This window comes from Alternaria rosae, assembly GCF_020736505.1.
Source record: "Alternaria rosae strain MPI-PUGE-AT-0040 chromosome Unknown BKA58scaffold_13, whole genome shotgun sequence".
Classification (NCBI taxonomy): domain Eukaryota; kingdom Fungi; phylum Ascomycota; class Dothideomycetes; order Pleosporales; family Pleosporaceae; genus Alternaria; species Alternaria rosae.
In genome coordinates, this window is record NW_025763582.1 from 1 (window position 1) to 16,680 (window position 16,680).

General features: G+C 54.3%; 7 protein-coding genes across 7 annotated transcripts; 3 read left to right on the top strand and 4 right to left on the bottom strand.

The window, feature by feature from the left end:
• Positions 1–1,503: 1,503 nt before the first annotated feature.
• On the top strand, positions 1,504–3,306 carry BKA58DRAFT_394242 (uncharacterized protein; the record flags this gene model as incomplete). Its single annotated transcript, XM_046171175.1, has 9 exons — positions 1,504–1,534; positions 1,645–1,850; positions 2,002–2,161; positions 2,245–2,363; positions 2,398–2,521; positions 2,560–2,616; positions 2,678–2,743; positions 2,809–2,886; positions 3,047–3,306. The coding sequence occupies 9 exons, from the start codon at positions 1,504–1,506 to the stop codon at positions 3,226–3,228; spliced, it is 1,023 nt and encodes a 340-aa protein (XP_046020120.1). The 3' UTR covers positions 3,229–3,306.
• Positions 3,307–4,099: 793 nt separating this feature from the next.
• BKA58DRAFT_444622 (uncharacterized protein) lies at positions 4,100–5,040 on the top strand (the record flags this gene model as incomplete). Its single annotated transcript, XM_046174081.1, has 2 exons — positions 4,100–4,240; positions 4,621–5,040. 2 exons carry the CDS (start codon positions 4,100–4,102, stop codon positions 5,038–5,040), a joined length of 561 nt encoding a protein of 186 aa, XP_046020121.1.
• Positions 4,695–6,336, bottom strand: BKA58DRAFT_394245 (uncharacterized protein). The gene is made up of 2 exons (XM_046171176.1): positions 5,832–6,336; positions 4,695–5,554 (listed from the first exon to the last, which is right to left on the bottom strand). Exons 1-2 carry the CDS (start codon positions 5,983–5,985, stop codon positions 5,184–5,186), a joined length of 525 nt encoding a protein of 174 aa, XP_046020122.1. The 5' UTR covers positions 5,986–6,336; the 3' UTR covers positions 4,695–5,183.
• Positions 6,337–6,867: 531 nt separating this feature from the next.
• On the bottom strand, positions 6,868–9,199 carry BKA58DRAFT_450107 (uncharacterized protein; the record flags this gene model as incomplete). Its single annotated transcript, XM_046174340.1, has 5 exons — positions 6,868–7,493; positions 7,520–7,947; positions 8,013–8,373; positions 8,676–8,908; positions 9,008–9,199. 5 exons carry the CDS (start codon positions 9,197–9,199, stop codon positions 6,932–6,934), a joined length of 1,776 nt encoding a protein of 591 aa, XP_046020123.1. The 3' UTR covers positions 6,868–6,931.
• A 3,330-nt stretch (positions 9,200–12,529) lies between these two features.
• Positions 12,530–13,760, bottom strand: BKA58DRAFT_394254 (ubiquitin-conjugating enzyme/RWD-like protein). Its single transcript, XM_046171177.1, has 3 exons — positions 13,462–13,760; positions 13,040–13,369; positions 12,530–12,984 (listed from the first exon to the last, which is right to left on the bottom strand). Exons 1-3 carry the CDS (start codon positions 13,491–13,493, stop codon positions 12,876–12,878), a joined length of 471 nt encoding a protein of 156 aa, XP_046020124.1. The 5' UTR covers positions 13,494–13,760; the 3' UTR covers positions 12,530–12,875.
• A 194-nt stretch (positions 13,761–13,954) lies between these two features.
• Positions 13,955–15,099, bottom strand: BKA58DRAFT_347948 (uncharacterized protein). The gene is made up of 2 exons (XM_046168465.1): positions 14,792–15,099; positions 13,955–14,740 (listed from the first exon to the last, which is right to left on the bottom strand). The coding sequence occupies exons 1-2, from the start codon at positions 14,984–14,986 to the stop codon at positions 14,177–14,179; spliced, it is 759 nt and encodes a 252-aa protein (XP_046020125.1). The 5' UTR covers positions 14,987–15,099; the 3' UTR covers positions 13,955–14,176.
• A 470-nt stretch (positions 15,100–15,569) lies between these two features.
• BKA58DRAFT_59835 (uncharacterized protein) lies at positions 15,570–16,401 on the top strand. The gene has a single exon (XM_046175601.1). The coding sequence runs from the start codon at positions 15,759–15,761 to the stop codon at positions 16,278–16,280; it is 522 nt and encodes a 173-aa protein (XP_046020126.1). The 5' UTR covers positions 15,570–15,758; the 3' UTR covers positions 16,281–16,401.
• Positions 16,402–16,680: the final 279 nt, after the last annotated feature.

A 16,680-nucleotide genomic window follows, 5' to 3' on the forward strand; every position in this document is an offset into this window, starting at 1 on the left:
TCGTCCTATATGTTGGACAACGCTGGAGAAGGCCCTTCTAACGAGAAAGGTGACAATCTGTCTGACCAGCGCTTGTCCGCCTTTCTTCTTCGTTCCGACCGCGGCAGCCGCAACCACTCGCCACAGACAGTCAGGGTAGCAGCAACCAGAGCCGAGAGTTCCCGCGTCCAAGCCCTGAACTTACTAGACACTCCAGGTGATTCGAGCTCGCCCGCCATAACTCTCCACCGACAACACACAGCCACGCAAGAGAGGACTTGCGCTCGCGTCGGAGGAAAGATATTGTACACGTACTTGCTCCCTGGGTCCGATCGGGAAATCATCCCCAGAGTATACCGATCACGAGGCCATAGAAGGGCCTGAGCAGCTGCGGATATCCCGAGCTCTTTGATAGTGCCAACAGACTACGTCTTTCAAGCCATGAGGCGACGCATACCCAGGCTTCTTGCAGAACAAGGGCCTTGGCAACCTCGTGCCCCAGAGCATATGCTCCGTCTGTAGTAGGACTGATAGCTTCTTTGCTGCCATGTGGACGTCCTTTATCTCATATTCCCTCGACAAGTCAAGAAGCACGCGCTGCTGGTATGTTTGCCCATTTTAAGATTCGCTCGAGGATTAGCTAATGTTGTGCGCATATCATCTCCCCTTCACCATCGCCATCTCCTCATCTTCACCCACCAGTACTGCTTGACCCAACGGCCCTGGCTGATTCAGCGAGTACACCTTCTTCGACTTCAACCTCCGGAGCCATTCGTCAGAAGACGCTGAACAGGCGCTCTGTCCTGTCATGGTCATGTTCCTGGCTGTCACGGAGCTGTCTGCTGTCTCTTCATCTTGGTTCCAGGCAATCGCCTGTAAGCCAATGCAGCTGCATGGCTTGTTTGATACCACAGTAATGTTTGGTTTATTCTTGGCGTGTCAGCTGTTCGAAAGGGTACACTCCCGAGCAGCGAATACGAGCGCGGGGGGACCAGACCCGCGGACATGGAGAAGATACCCCCCTCGCTTCGTCGCTCCGACCTCCAGCAGGCTTTCTTTTTGTTTGACCTATGCTTGGATTGGCCATGTTCTGGTTATGGACGGCTGTTTCTCTTTCTAGAGCATGGTGTTCCGGCTTCTCTGTTGAGACGATCAATAGCGAGTTCAACTGAGATATAAACCCCGCCATCGATATCCATCTTTAGCAGTGCCCAATTGCATGTGAAAGTAGTCAAGCGTGAGATGTATGCACCCCTGATTGACGTTTGGCGAGCCGTTAGGTGTGGTTCGGTGCAATGACGCCAGGCGCAATGACGTGAACCGCGGCCGGACGACCGTCGAATGCACCTCTACTCCATTAATCGGCAGGTAGCATCACCAGTCCCGCGCCCTGTATAGCTCTATCGGAACCACTACCAGCACTCATAAATAGAGCTGCAGCTTCTAATCGCTTCAATCGCGACATTTGCAGTGCCAAAAATGCAGCTACAGGCACTAGCGGAGTGGAGAGCAGCAACCAGCAAAATGAGCGGGCCACCTAAGCGAAAGGGCCGACGTGCTCATGACCGACAGCCGCGACGCTGCACCCCGAGCACCCCAACGACCCGGCGCGGTACAGCGACAGGCGACGGCTCGCTCTTGATCTCGGTGGACAACATTCTGAAGTACCCTCGGACATTCCCTCGCAACAGCAGCGACGCGGCCCTCCCGCAACCCCCCATGATGCACACGCGCACCCCCCGGACCCATCCGCGTCGATTGACTCTCTGGGCCTGCTGAGCCCCCAGCAATGCCCACCGCGCTCGAGCAAGCTCAGTCGAGAAGCTTGTCCTTCTGCCCGAGACGGACGGACAGAGAGGAAAAGGGAGAAGGTGACGACGATGAGTACGAGGGCCCGCCCACCGACGAAGACCTTGCGCGACGGACGCCCAAAGGGGTCCACAAAACAAGAGCTATGGCAGACGCCTGCCCAAAGCGAGGCGACGACAAGCTCCGGCGTCACTGCCTACTGCACTGCCCCAGGCCTACAAGATGAAAGACACCGCCCAGTTTATCAAGGACACACACCATGCCTACCAAGCTGTACACGACTGCCTCTACAACGTATACCACCTCCCACTGCTGGCCAGGAAACGATGGATAAGAGTCCGCAGTAGCCCCGCTCAACCCAGGTGGAAAGACGGTACTCGACGAAAGAAATCGAGCGCAACGAGCCGCGATCACCAGAAGCTACTTTGCGACGACGAGACATACTACTTGCGCGAGACCACGAGCTCGAACAGCCCTGGGATGGCATTCACGACCGCCGCGACTCGACTGAAAACTCTAGAATTGCGCCCAATGCTCTAACCTTTGGCGCGATGTTTGTCTTCTCCTACGGCATCGTATCTTTTGGAATTTTACCGGAAAGCAGGAAAGGACATCTTGGCCGACCTCACCTTCTCCGCCGTCGCTACCGGTATCAACATCGCAACCCGACCCTTGGCTGAATCTGACTTCGAGACGGAAGAGTTCCATTTCGAATACAACCCCGAGATCCAACGTCCCCGCTATACAACGACATGATTACCCTCAGAAGAGGAGACCATATGATCAAGCTGGCTATGAGCCATGCCATCGCGCAGAGCACCAAGCTCAGTCTGTTTTGAAGAATCATGAGCCGGACTATGCCTCGCGCAATACGTACCGAAGCGCTTAGCGTTGACGGGAAAGCTGGGCATGAGAACCGACGTAGTCAAGATGATTGGACAGCTCTTCACCAGCCGTGTGAGGTGACCTATGTCGTGTTCAACTACCCGCTCACCCACTGATTACTAACAACTCCACCAGCATCCAATATGCTCGACACCCCAAGCTTCTTCTGGGACTCTGAACCCACCCTCCATCCACTCACACCGCCGTCCGCGAGTACCTCGAAATCAACCCCGCATTCAAGTCCTCAACGAGCGATGCCAAGTCTTCTTGGATCTGGGAGATCCGATCCGACTCCATCAGCGACAAGAAAATGACCAAGATTACGTGGATCATCATCGTACTCATTGTCCTGATCTGCATAACGGGTTTGGAGGTTTGCTTCGGTTCTCTATATTGCAAAAAGGCAGGAAACGTTCCTGTGGCTGGAGATTTTGGAATCAGGCCGTGGGTGGACTCAAGGGTATGGGTCCGCCCGCGTATGCTGGCCCGGGTCTACTCGCTGCGCGTAGTCTGGTTTGGTTTGGTAGTGGGGTCAAGAGTCTACTTGTAGGTTAAGCATAAGATGCGTGATGTAGTACAGAGGAAGGAGAAGGGGTAATATAGATTACGGGGATATGCATCAAGAGTGTCGCCCAATGTCTGAGGCCTAGTGCTATTCGGTCGCTTTGTTATCATTGTTTTAGGCATTAGCGATGGGCGTTTTCTGGTCGGCGCCAGGTGTGTTCTTTGGTTCTACAAATTCTAGACTGGGAACACGAGTATATTCCAGGGCCCGTTTCCAACCCAAATACATCATAAGCCTACCTTCGCCATCTTCCCCTCTTGCTTCTATCCATCGTGATCAAGCGCATCCCCTTCATTTTCTAATTTTTCTAATTTCGAACACAACAAACCTGGGCATCATTAGGCTCCAGTCCTCATGTTCCCTTGTTTTCCATTGTGATCTAGCGCGATCTTTCATATTGACGATACGTGTAGTCTTGAATGGCCCATTTCCAGACAAGATATGCTATCCATCTCATACCTGTCGTTTCCCTCCCGTCCATCGTGACCAACATCCCTTCATATCGGGGCTGTGTAACATTCAAGGGCTCCATTCAAGACCGAATATATCATCACATGTCGAATGTAGCCTTGGCTTTAGTGTATCGCAACCATGGTTCTCAGTAAGATCATCATACTCTGTTCCTGATTTGGGTCTCTCGTCTATCGTGATCAGGTGTTTCCCTTTATATCCCACATTGTTGGAAGGTTCGATCTCGTGATTGGTAGGAGCATCCATCACTCGTGCGGTCTATGTAGTCAGGTACAAGCATGGACTTCAAGTCATCACTCTTACACTCAACACAAATTTCCCTTCCAGCATCTTGGTCATCCATCTTCCCATCGTTATTCTCGCCAACTACCACCGACCATCCATCCAGCCATGAAGTTCACAACCCCCCTCCTCACCACCCTCCTCACCATAACATCCCTCATCACCGACGCCTCCGCCCACAAAGACAAGAAGAAAATCCAAGCCGAACTCGACCGCGACATGACCGCCCACACCCTGGAAGCCAAAGCCGTAAATCGCATGGTCTTTATCGAGCCTCTCTGGCCTTTATGAGCATGTGGCGTAACCATGAGGCCTCGTACGGTGTTACGGGTCTGATCTGGGCGACGGATGCGTGTACGGGCGTTGATGATAGGCCGTTTAGTTGGGACTGTGAGTTCATGTCTTGGTTTGTTTGGGGAGTGGAAGGGGTTTTGGGAGTTCGAGCTGACGGTGGTGTAGTCAAACCAGCTTGTTTCCGACATGACTTTGCATATAAGAATTTCAAAAGGCAAGGGAGGTTAGGTCAGTGAGTATTCCATTCCCCTTGCGTTCACTGACGTCTCTCTTCCGCTTCCGTTCAGCTTTTGAACTTTCCTTGACATACATAGACTGACGTTATCACACAATAGCAAGCCCGTAAGAAAATCGATAAGAACTTCAAACACGACATGAGCAATGCACAAGAAAAGCACAAGCACATGTGCCGCATTGGAGCGAAGATCTACTACGCTGGTGTGAGACTCATGGGGAGGGATCTCGATGTTGAAGCGGAGCATACTACGATGAACGGGACTGAAATTGCCAACGCTACCACCGACGATACTGCTACCATCGCTGCCGTCGCCACCGACTCGGATACTGAGACTAGTACTGAGGAGAGGGCCCAGAAGGTCTTTGCGGCTCGGATTGCGGAGCTGCTCGCGCATCCAGAGGTGCTGATGGAGATGACGGAGAGGGATTTAGAGAACGTGGAGACGCAGTTGATGAGGGGATTGGGGACATCGAAAAGGGATTCGGTGCAAGAGGAGATCGTCGCTATTGGTCTCTAGAGAGGTATGCGAGCTGTTGAGACGGCACAAGATAGGACATCCGCTATGTAATGGTCCAAGAGATCTCTGTATCTCCATCCATGTACGATGTCTATCATTCAGTAGTACCATTAGCAATACCATCACGTCTACCCCCACCACCTCTACTCCTTATCCACAGCAAAAGCCTTCAGATCATCCATCGCCACACCCTTCAGCGCCTTCTCATTCGTCGCCTTGAGCACAACCTTCGGCACCTTCTTATCGTCCATGCCCGTCCTCGCATCAAACGCCTCCTTCCACCTGCTCACACAAAGACACCACTTGCAGCCATCCGTCAGCCCCACTTGGCGCAAATCGTTGCCTCGCGCGGCGGAGAAGTCGAGGAACTCTTTCGACACAACACCTGCGATGGCGTGGTTGCCGGCGTCCGAGGCGGGCACTTCGCAGTAGCCTGAGCGCGTGAAGCCGGTTAGGGGCTGTGTCGAGTGCAGCGCGAGGGGTTGCTTGAAGACTGTGGTGGGAGCCGTGTGGGCTGGTGATGGGTGTCCTTGTAGTGTCGTAGCTAGCATGGCCATGCGTTCATGAGCGAATTGCAAACACCCGCCGTAGCGCATGAGCGACATTGGGACGACGAAACGCGTGCCTGGAGATCTCGAGTCTGCGTCGAAACCGTTTCATGCAAATGAACAGGATCGGGATGTCGCGTAACCGTTTGCGTGGATCCCGAACGTTGAGACGACCAATGCGGAGTCTCGATGTCTTTTCTCCCTACTCTACTGAATCATGTGATCTTACGTACCGTTAAGGACATACTGCCAGCTTCTTCTTTTGCTTTTGCCCGTGATTCTGCGCCGGCGTTCTTTCCCACTTAATCTGCACGTCGTGAACGTGAGCGTATTTGCGTTTCGGAGCTGAACGTGCTGAACGTGCAAAGTTGGAGAGGAGATTGCGTAGTAAGCGCATGAGTGAAGATGGCAGGAACACGCGCGGTTATTAACGTGCACACAATGGTTGACGGCTTGACGGGTGGTGGCTCAAGATGGCGTCAAGAGAGCGTTAGAGCGGAGGTTTAGCGCGTAGGGCTGAATGGATGACGTTTGGCAGGGGGTAGCTGCCGCAGATCTCGAGAGCTGCGCGATCGGCTGTTGCACCATCGTGGGCCGCGGCTGGGATCTGGGCGTTGGGCGTCTTTGCCGGGGGAGCGGGGGCCTGGGAGGGGCGATCGGCGGCGCAACGATCTAGATTGTGATGCCATTGCAGGTGTTGATGGGCGCGCATTTGATCTGTCGTCCCTGATCTTGGTACTCAAGGTCTGACGTGCTGGATATGGTACTCAATGCAGGCTAGGGCCACAGATGTGTTTACCCAGTGTGTGGCGTTAGCGGACTTCGGGCTGTACAGTATACACAAGCACCAGCAAGTGATCGGCATGTCTAGACAGAGTTCAAATGGAGGTTTATTCATGTTGAGAACAGGTCTCGCTTCATCTGGGATAGCATGTGTTTGGATGACCGAAACAGAGCAACTGCACCGTGCAATTGTTCGTAAATGACCCTTTTCTGTAATTGACAGCATTAAGATATCATCGGCAGTCGTGGATGGTCGAGAAGCGATCATGGCGAGACGATTTATTGATGGATAAGGAAAGTAGAAAGTATACACAAAACACCGTATCCCAATGCTCCTTGACACCGGCTTTGCCCATTACAAACGCCGCCAGTTAGAAAGATCCAAACACACCTTTTTTGGGTATGCAATTCTCCTGCCATTCCTCGTGGAAGAATCGGTAGGCCGTGGGTTATATATTGCCGGTTGTTAATGTTAGTAAGTCATGTGCGCACTACGGCAGCGTCGTGAATGACGGAGAGTTCGTGCTCATCGGTGCACGGCACCGCCTTGATCTCCCTCTTCATTTCTCGAGCTTCTTGTGCATCTTCAGGAGGTCGTTCCTCTGTGCCTCGGTCGGGGGCTCTCCGCCTCGGTCAACTGCCAGTACAGCTCCTCGTACCTCTTGTAGTACTTCTTGGAACTTCTGCGAGAGCTCGACAGTCTGTCGGAAGCTCAAGTTGGGCATGGAGGGTGAGGTGGTTGATGTGGACGAGGCGCCTGGGGATGCGCGTGGGTTGTTGTGGTGATAGCGCGAGGCGAGGCCGGTGTCGATGTTGGCGACCTTGCGGACCTTGGGCGCGGTGGTGGGTGTGTTGGAGGAAGAAGAGTCGTCCGACTTCCGCTTCAGGGAGCTAGTACTAGAAGGCGTAGAGCCGTTGGCCTTGCGTTGGTGTGTGAGGGGGTGTGAGTAGGAGTTGCGCGGTCGACACTTCGGCTTCTTCACAGCCAAGTTATGGTTGTGAATGTCGCTGTCGATGTCGTTCGCCTTGCGCTTGAGCGAACGGTCAGAGTTAGCACCGGACTTGGCGGGCGATGGAGCTGCGGCAAGTGCCTTGTGGACTGGGTGCGAGTCCTCGAAGTCGCTGCGTTGACAGGCGGCGAGGCGGACAGAGGCGAGGGATTCTTCGGCTTGGTGTTGATGGGCATGGTGGGCTTGAAAGGCCGGTTGGCGGGGCGGTCTCTCTGGGAATCACGGCCAGCCATCTGGGTTTGGCGCGTGGGTTGGTGGTGCCTTCTGAAGCAGGTGCTTTCTTGCTGCGGATTTTCGAGGCGTCGGTAGCAGGTGTGTTGGATTTGGCAGGTGCGACGGGGGCGCGGAGTAGAGCTTGAAGGCGTCGAAGAGGCTGGGGCTGTTGCTATTGTGGGCTCCTCCTTCACCTCTTTCACCCTCACTTCCTTCGCGGCCGCGGCTGCCTTCTCACGGGCCAAGTACTTCTCCTTCATGGACGACTTGGGCTTGATCTCTACTTCCTTTGCGGCCTTGGGCTTCTTCTCAACTGCAGGCTTGTCGGCAGCCTTCTTCGTGGCCGTCTTCTTCTTGGTGAGATCAGATATCTTGTGCATTGGGGTGCTCGCTTGGGCTTAGCCTCCGGCGCCTTCACCGTCGAACGCGACAAGCATATGCCTTGGCCTCTCTGGTCACGGGGCAGCAGGATCTGCCAGAGCTTGTCGTCTTTTGCCAGCCGCTGGCGGTCGAACGACTTGATGGCGCCATCAATGGCTTGCTGCCGGTCCTCTGCGCTCTGGTAGGGGAACTTGAACGGATTCACCTCACGGAACGACTTGTCTGTCAGCTGCCACTTGTCGGCGTCGGCAGTGGAGCGCTTGGCTATCTTGGGCAGGACATCTCGTATGTTGGCCAGCGATGTCCTGCAGGTGGCGGCGAGAGAGGCCTCGGTGGCTGGCTCCCGCGCAAGGAGGTGGATGATGGGGACTCGCAGCGCGCTGACTATCACGTCATGGCTGTTGCTCGGTTGCGAAGTAGGAGCCCGTTTGGTGCATGGGCGACGACGACGCGCTGAGCGATGGCGAGCCCAGCATGGAAGGAGCGAGGTGCGATGCCTTGAAGCCCGTCGACGGGAAGCGACGATGGGCTGGCGTGCGCCCGGGAGCAGCATCGCCGACGATGGTCCTGCAGCAATCTTTGTCAGTCCTGGTGTACACAACTTCGTCTCATCATGGCAATCATCCGCGACAGGGGTGCTCGAGTCTCTCGACTTGATGCCAGAGATCGTGGGCAGCCATGGGATACCGGGGAGGCATACTTGTTGGCTTCCTTGAACTCTGATATCGCAGCCATGTTACTCCTAAGCTGCTCCAGCGCCGAGTCTACGCCTGCCGTCACGTCCTCCGCCTTGTGTACCATCAGACTGTGGTTGATCATGCCCGCGAACTCAAGGCTGCCCGGGCTGCCAGTCCCGCTGGACTTGTACAATTCGTATCGATGGAGCTCGCTGCTGCTCTGCAGCATGTGCGTCTTGTCGCCATACTTGAGTTGCTGTTTTTGTGGTTAGCCCAGCTCGTGCCAGCCCCCATTCCGGGTCGAACCACCCGGGAACACCTAGGTAGGAACATAACACCAAGCGTGCACACATACAGGAGTCCGCCCGAAGATTATCTGCGGTGATTTTCCGCTCCTAACACTGGCCAGGAGCTCGTCGACAATGTCCTGGGTAATGTCCACCTGCATGGCCTGCACAGGCGGTCGTCTGTCGTCCTTAAGTCCGGCGTCGCTATCCGGAGCTCCGACAAGGGCTATGCCGCCTAAGGGGAGCAGCGAGGTCGCCATGTTGGTAGTGTTGGCGTCTATGGTATCAAAGAGGCGGAACGAGGTGTGAAGCTCGCACCCGGATGTTGCTAGGAGAGGCAATGCATGGAGAGAGCACCCAGGCACTGAGCGAAGAGCAAGCAGTGCAGTCGGGTCCGAGGCAGAGACCCGTCACAGACGTCCTCTGGCGTTTGAGTGAGGCGTTGGTAGGCTCGAGGAGGACGGAGGAACGAACAAAGGACGCTGCTCGGAGGACCGTCAGACAGGTCAGACAGTCACTGTCATAGCGCGCCCCGGAATCCAGCGAGCAAGCGTGCACGGATATCAAGGTACGATGCTGAAACGATTGGTTGTCACGCACAGGATCAACGGCTGGGAGAACCAGACAATGTTGCTATGACGATGCAGTGTATTCACACGCAAAAGTGAAGGGTAATGAGCTGGACGGAGGCCGAGCGAGTTGCGGTGTTGGGCCAGCACACATGCCTGAGAAGGCGGTGGTGCCGACAAGGGCGGTCGAGGCATAGCACGATTACGCTTCAGGGTGCCAAATCCAGCGGCGGCCCGCTTGCAAGGTACCTCGTGCTACCTCAATCTGTGGCCGCTGCAAGGCATTGCCATACACGCCCACTGGTCCCATTATGTTTTATTAAAACAGCCATGCTTGCCACGGTACGATCCGATCATCGCAGTATCTGAAAAGCGCAAAGCGACAGCTTTTGACTCGAGACTCGATCTCCAGTTGCTGCGCCATATTCCAACACGCTGACCAGAGCTGCACGGTGTGCTGAGTCTGGCAAGCCTGGGCGGGTCCACCATCACTCGTGGCAGAACTGCGGGCAGCAAATGGCCTGCGTTTAAAAACGACGGGCGCGGAATTTGGGAGCCGGGTGCGCCAGGCAGGGTCGGGTATGTGCTGTACCTGTTTCGAATCCAAGCTGCCCTGTCCGTGTTTGAGACCACAGCAAGGCCATGCTTCACGTTGGCCTGCAGTTGCCTCTCCGATATTGTCAGTGAGGCTTTCTCCATCCACCAGGGCGCATCGTCTGATCAGAAAGATTCCTCACGGGCTGAGGCTTTCGGTTGGGGACATCGCGTCACCCCGCGCTGTCATCCGGCGCGGCGGGTTCGGTGCTGGTTAGATCAGCTTCATCGGGAGGCGCCATGACAGGGTCATCCAAGCCCGACCTATTTTGGTGCCTGCGGAACCCTCCACCGAGAGTGGGGAGCTTGCTTCCTCGAACGACTCACTCATGGGAGCTACGGTCGAACTCTGCAAATACCAGCGGCTCTCCAAGCTTTCGTCAGTGTCTCGAAACGATTTCATAATCGATCGCTGATTTTGTTGCGCTTCAAGGTTTTCATGCGAGTCATGCCATTCTCTCCAACCCCCCACCTCTAGCAGTCAGCCACATTCATCGACTACGACGAACCATTTGACCAGGCGTACGTCGGTAGGCAGGGCTGCTTCTATGATTCGCAGAATATCATCGGCTGCAGCGTCAGGCGGTATGGTGGAGACTAAACCAGAGACTAGAAGGCCATCCGCGTCGGAACCTCGCGTCCGGTTCGACGGCCAGCAACAATAACCGAATGCGTGAACGAACATGTTACTCAACATGTGCATGCGTAACGACGGCTGCAGGCAGACGAGCAGCGTGTGTTCGTGGTTGCTTCTGACCTTCCCGAGCACCTGCAGCGAGACCAACGCTGACCTGCATATACAGTCCGTATCGCTCGCCAGTGTTGCCCACCCAGTCCACCTAACAAACATTGTCAGCAAGCCGTGCGAACAGCTGATGTCAAAGATTAACATCAATCAGCCGTCACTCCCGACCTCATCGGGTCTGCAAAGCGTCTTTCAATTTGGAGACCTTCCGTGTTCTGGAAGGCATCCGAGGTATAATATCTGCACCCCTGACCCCGTCTTTTGGCGATATTGCAATGCGAGGCCATGGCGGGGTACGTAGATGAGGTACCACAAGCTGCCGTCACAAGATCATTAAATCTCCATGGGAAGTGAGCACAACGATGTCAGTGCTATTACTTTTCGATGGGTTCGCCCCTCGTTCGTGCAACGTTGTGTAGAAAAGCAATGCACTGCAAACTTCAGATCGAGATTGCGCATCGGAAACCGACCCTTCCAAGGAACTTGCCTCGCCTTTGTCCAGCGACTTTCTAGGTCTACAGATGGCTACTCCGGCAACTGGGGTGATAGAGTATTCGCCTTCCGCTTAATTCGTGCTACCCGATCAAACCGAGCGCCTTTATTCATGATTGGATTCTATGCTTGACGAATGAGGCTGATACCCACTCCGCATGAGGACTTTGCTTTTCTCCGCGATTCTGCGGTACTCGAAGCCGCACATCAGTACACAACGTTGATCTAGAACTACCCCTATACTATGCAAATGTCATTAACATTGGAAAGCAAGTCCGAGCAAAAACACTCTTCACGAACGCTACGTCAGCACCGTTACGGATGACCCTCCTGCTACATCACAACAGGTCCGCATCATTTCCTAGCTACGCGCGCGACGCAATACGAGGCTTCGGGAGATTGGGCGCCGGACAGAGTGGCTCCCACATGGCTGGCCACGCTTCCAATGTCCGTAATTGATTGTGGTAAACCTAGAATACTAAGTCTGCCTCAACAGCCGCTGCAGAGGTAATAGCGTCACACCCAGACCTTCCCATTGCGCATCCCCGATCCGAAGGGCTTCCCAGCCTCCCAGCCACGACACCACCACCTCAGAAACGCCGTCATGCATAACGCCCTAACCCAGACCCCATCTAATCTCCATTCAGAGGTTCATAACGCATTGCATGGGTTTGTAATTTCGACTCGTACATTGTCAATCCGCCATGTATGTCGTCATTTACTTGACGTGCGTAGTTTGAGCTTCTTGTCTAGAAAGTGTAGAAAATTTGGAAGAAGCAAAAGCGTGGATTGCGTACCCTGATCGGCGAGGCGGTGGTGATCAACTGATGTGCAGGTCGGTCAGGCCCTGGGGGGCGGCGCTGGGCGCGTGGGCGCAAGTGCAGACTCCGAAGGTGCAGCGTGACCCCGGTCTTTGATCCCGCGTCGAGCGGCAGTGGCGTGGGGCATGGCGATCGCGCTGGTGAGGCCGCCAGTGTTCAATGTTGAGCGACACCGCCATGTTTTTGCGCACACGAGCAGTAGATGGTATCTTGTGTCAGTGCTATCCTTGTGTTGAATCTATCGTTGCGGGGCTCACATGGACTTCACGTTGTCGCACATCGAGGCGATGGCTGGGTAAGTTGGTGGGATAAGCAGCCACTGATGGCATGGCACTGCAAAATCACGCAACAGATCAAGGACATCAAGAAAGGCATGTTGTGAAACATAGATTTGTCGTAGGTATTCGTAAGTCCTGAGATGGTAACGCCACAAGACATCAAAGTCAAGTTACTGCGACCATGCTTTGACACTATCCAACGCCGTCGCAATGCGAACCAATATAAAGCGCCGAATGCAACTCCATGCCGAAGCCAAAAGTCAACCCAGCATATCGATGCTGCTTATGATCTCAGGTGATGTCAAGAAATTGGCTTAGACCCAACGCCCCGCTGGAGATACGCAACAAACTGTGCCGTCAAGTAGCATGCCGGCCCGATTGTCAGACGCACCGAGCCGCGAGGCACTGTCAGACCCAAGTAGATGCGACGAAGGCGCTCAGGCGTCCAGGTCCTCGGGTGCCTTATGGCGGGCGAGGACGAGGCGCTTGTACTCGGCGGGGTCCTTGTCCCAGAGCTCTGCGGCCTGACCGTTGAGCGGGCTTGAGCTGTGTTGTTGTCAGTACATGGCTGCGCCTGCATAAAGACATGTCTTTGACTCACTTGTTCGGCTCGCCCAACAAGCTCTGCAGACTCAGCAAGACAGTGGTGATGTTGTAGATGGCGCTCCACTTGTCCTTGAGGATGTCGAGACAAATACGGCCCGAGAAGTCGACATTGGGGTGATAGATGGGGGTCTTGTAGAGGACGGTTGGCGGGCTGTAGGGGTAGTTGTTGGAAAAGTCCATGGACAGCTTGAAGACGAGGTCGGCGTAGGGAGTGTCTGCCGGGCCGTCGATGGTGGCGGTCCAGACGGTCATGTTCTCGTCATCGGGGAACGCGGTGATGCCGGGAGTGGGCTTGGTCATGATGTCCATGAGCTCCTTTTGCAGACTGGGAAAGCGTTAGTGGTAGGTCCGTAGATGATGGAGCGAGTCGGGTTGGGGAGTAGAGGGGCCTGAACATTGGATAGGAGGGACACGAACCGCGCTGCGATGTTGGCGTTTGCACCGCTCATGTTGTCTATATCGAAGTTGAAGACGAGACTTTTGGTGTAGTTGCGTTGCAAGTTTGTAGAATCTACCACGCAGTCGCGAGTTGCAGCGGGGCAATTTCTGTTCTGATCGCAGAGAGATTAGCAAAGCACCGGGACCGTCCGGTAGTGCGAAAGAGACAAAGAGGCTGGGGTGAATCCGGCTTCTTTCGTGCTGGTGTGCGAGGGGATAGGAGGGTGCGTGGGACGGCGTGGCTAATGCAGGCACGGCGTGAATTTGGTGTTGTGTTGATTTCCCTGCGTCTGCCTGGCAACGAGGGCCCCGACACGTGGACATCCCTGCACGCGTTTCCCCACTCACCGTCGATCCGCCTCGTCCAATTAGAGCGCGCGAGGTTCGCGTTCTTTGACACAACGCCTGTGTTTCAAGGCGACTCATCGTTGAGGTCAATGGTCAAAATTGCGTGTCTTTGTATCAAGAGTTTGCCAATTCGCATTGAGAGGAATTAGATTGCCCATGAAAAATGACAATGAATGCCTCCAAACGGAGCACTTCCCAAGACTGAATGCATACGTGAGAGATCATGTATCGAAATTGGTGAATGGACGAAACTCGATAAGACGTGTAGTCGTAGCAAGTATGCTGTGTCAATTACTGGAGATACGGAAACTGTTCGCTCGGCCCTTGCTGTCGCACCTGGACAGCATCAGTCCTCATCCAACCCCTTGATCGTCTGCTCCTCTACAAGCCTTCTTTCCAAGCTGCATCTCAGCACCCTCTTATTCCTACCTATCCCGTGCTCCTTCAAACAATCATCCTCTCGATCCCAGTACACAGCCCAACCATATCCACCCTTCTCCTCTTCCACAGCAACAAGACATTCCTCTCCTTCCAACGTCAGCCCCTGCTCGTCTTCTGTCCAGTCCCAAGGCCCAACTGTATGTTTCTTCGCTTCAACACGCGGTCCGTAGCGCAATTCGCGCGTCGTCTTGTTGGCAAAGAGCCAATTAAGTTTAGGCTTCGTCGGTTTCGAAGGTGCTTTGGAGGGCGTGGGAGATGGTGTAGACGGTGCGGATGAAGCGGGCGATGGAGGTGGTGAAGGTGGTACAGTACTGACGAGGCCTAGCACTGGTGCTGCAGGCATCGGACGATGCGGTAGTTCTGAAGACGGGAAGGGTAGGTAGAACCCAGTGAAGGGATGTGGTGGTGGCTCGTCGTTCGGGCCAGATGTCGGTAATCCTGTCTCTGCGTCTTTGGGCCAGAGTCGTATCTACACACGCGTTAGCCCGTCCAAAGGAAGAAGCAGATTCGTCGCATGTACCTTGCCATCTTTCAGTACTACAATCGCGCCGTCCACCTCGTCCCTCTTCCTACTCTTCGCATCACAGAATACATCTATATAGAACTCTTCTTGGCGCTCATCACTTTCCGCTTCTTCGTCCAGCAGCCGCTGTTGGTGCACCGCTTCGTTGGCGCCAATGGAGATGGGGATGCCGGCTAGCGTCAGTGCGTACATTGTGTTGTTCAAGTAGGTAGACGATTAATCAGAGTGGGTGTCGCATGGGCGACGTGATCAACGCGCGTGGGAGACATGCTGTGGGATGATGCTGTAAACAGGATGTATGGCAGCGCAAGCTGGGATGTTGAGGTGGAGTTCGGCACGATGTTGTCATAGTGGGACGGCTCGACTTCGGCTAAAGTTACCATGCCTCACCCCATTTCCCTATGCGATATTCGCTGCCAACACCAAACTTCAGACTTTGCCTACCGCTTTATATGTCGCTTGACTTACTCTCATATACTCAGTCTCGGCGACGTATCAGCCGCAAAAGGCTGTACAGCAACCGTCTACGATGGCTGCTGCCCGTGCATTTCTCCATCTAATCTTCTCAGGATTGATTGCTCCTAGATTTGCGTCGACAGAATGTCAACCTTAGAGCTTTATTTTCTCAGGTCAGCATAATCTTATTGAGCGCCCATATCGATGACATGTTTTTTAGACGCCGTTGATGCCATTGTAGGGGGCTGTGCAGAATTACATTCTCCCTCACTGCCTGCTTAGGTGACAATGGATTAACGAGAGTGGGGAATATGCCCGGTATCGTTACAATCGATTTCCCATGAGGAACATGCGGGCTCCAGGAGAGTGAGAGTAATCACATATCCAGCGTGGCTACCATGTTGCCCCGAGGACCATCCAAGGTAGAAACATCAGACCCACAATGTAGCAATCGCGAGCAGCTTCTCTTCTCGGGGTAGCTACGGCCTCATCATGCCGCGTACCTCAGATGGTAACTTCGAGCACCTCGCCACCTCCAGTTCGCAGTGCACAGCATCTGTCGTTACCACTTCCATCGCTATTCAATCCACCTCTTTATTTCGGCATGGAGACCTCCGCCATCAGATCAGCGGTGTTACAGCCTTTCAGTACAGATCAGCTGCCTGAACCAGAAAGCGATTCTCCGCTATTCCTACCCGCCGACGCGCGACGACGCTGGTACCTCGGCTACTTGGAGCACTGGAAAGACCTCCAGCACCGTACAACAAGATTCTGGGAGAGCGAAGGCGTCAAAAAAGCGTTCGATGAGCTGAAGGATCACAAACTGGACGAACCGCGAGGCATACGCGCCGCCAGCGAAGACGATGAAGGTCCAACGCAGTTCGAGAACATGTCCCGGCGTGAGGTTCTCCAAGTCGTGGAGGCAGTCTTCAGCAAATTACTCGCCACAGAGACGGGGAAGAAGGTAGAGGGAGACAACCCAATAGAACACATCTTCACTTCGCGAGGCCGATGCCAACCGCACAGCTAAACCAAGATTCTGGATTGACGCGAAGCCTGGAGGTCATGTGTAATGTGAAACTAGAGAAATGTTGATTTAGCGATCTTACACATTCATCATGCGAAGCGAAGCCGAGTCTTTTTCTTGCCAATGTCTAGACCTATCTATCCGCCAACTGCAACTTCTGTGGCTTATGTCGATGTGTACGGCGTTCCTTGGCCGTTGGATCTGACGGCGCGTTGCCTCGGAACTTGTTCGGTTCCAAGCCAGCTCATTGGTAGAATCGTGCGCTTCCAATATCGATGGTGTAAATGCGGTTCTTGGATTTTTTTATGTTTAGGTGCCTCACGAGAAGTGTTGAGATGCCACGCGGGAACATCGTAAATGCCTCGGTTCTTTTCATGCATGCGCCGCGATTGGTGACAGTATA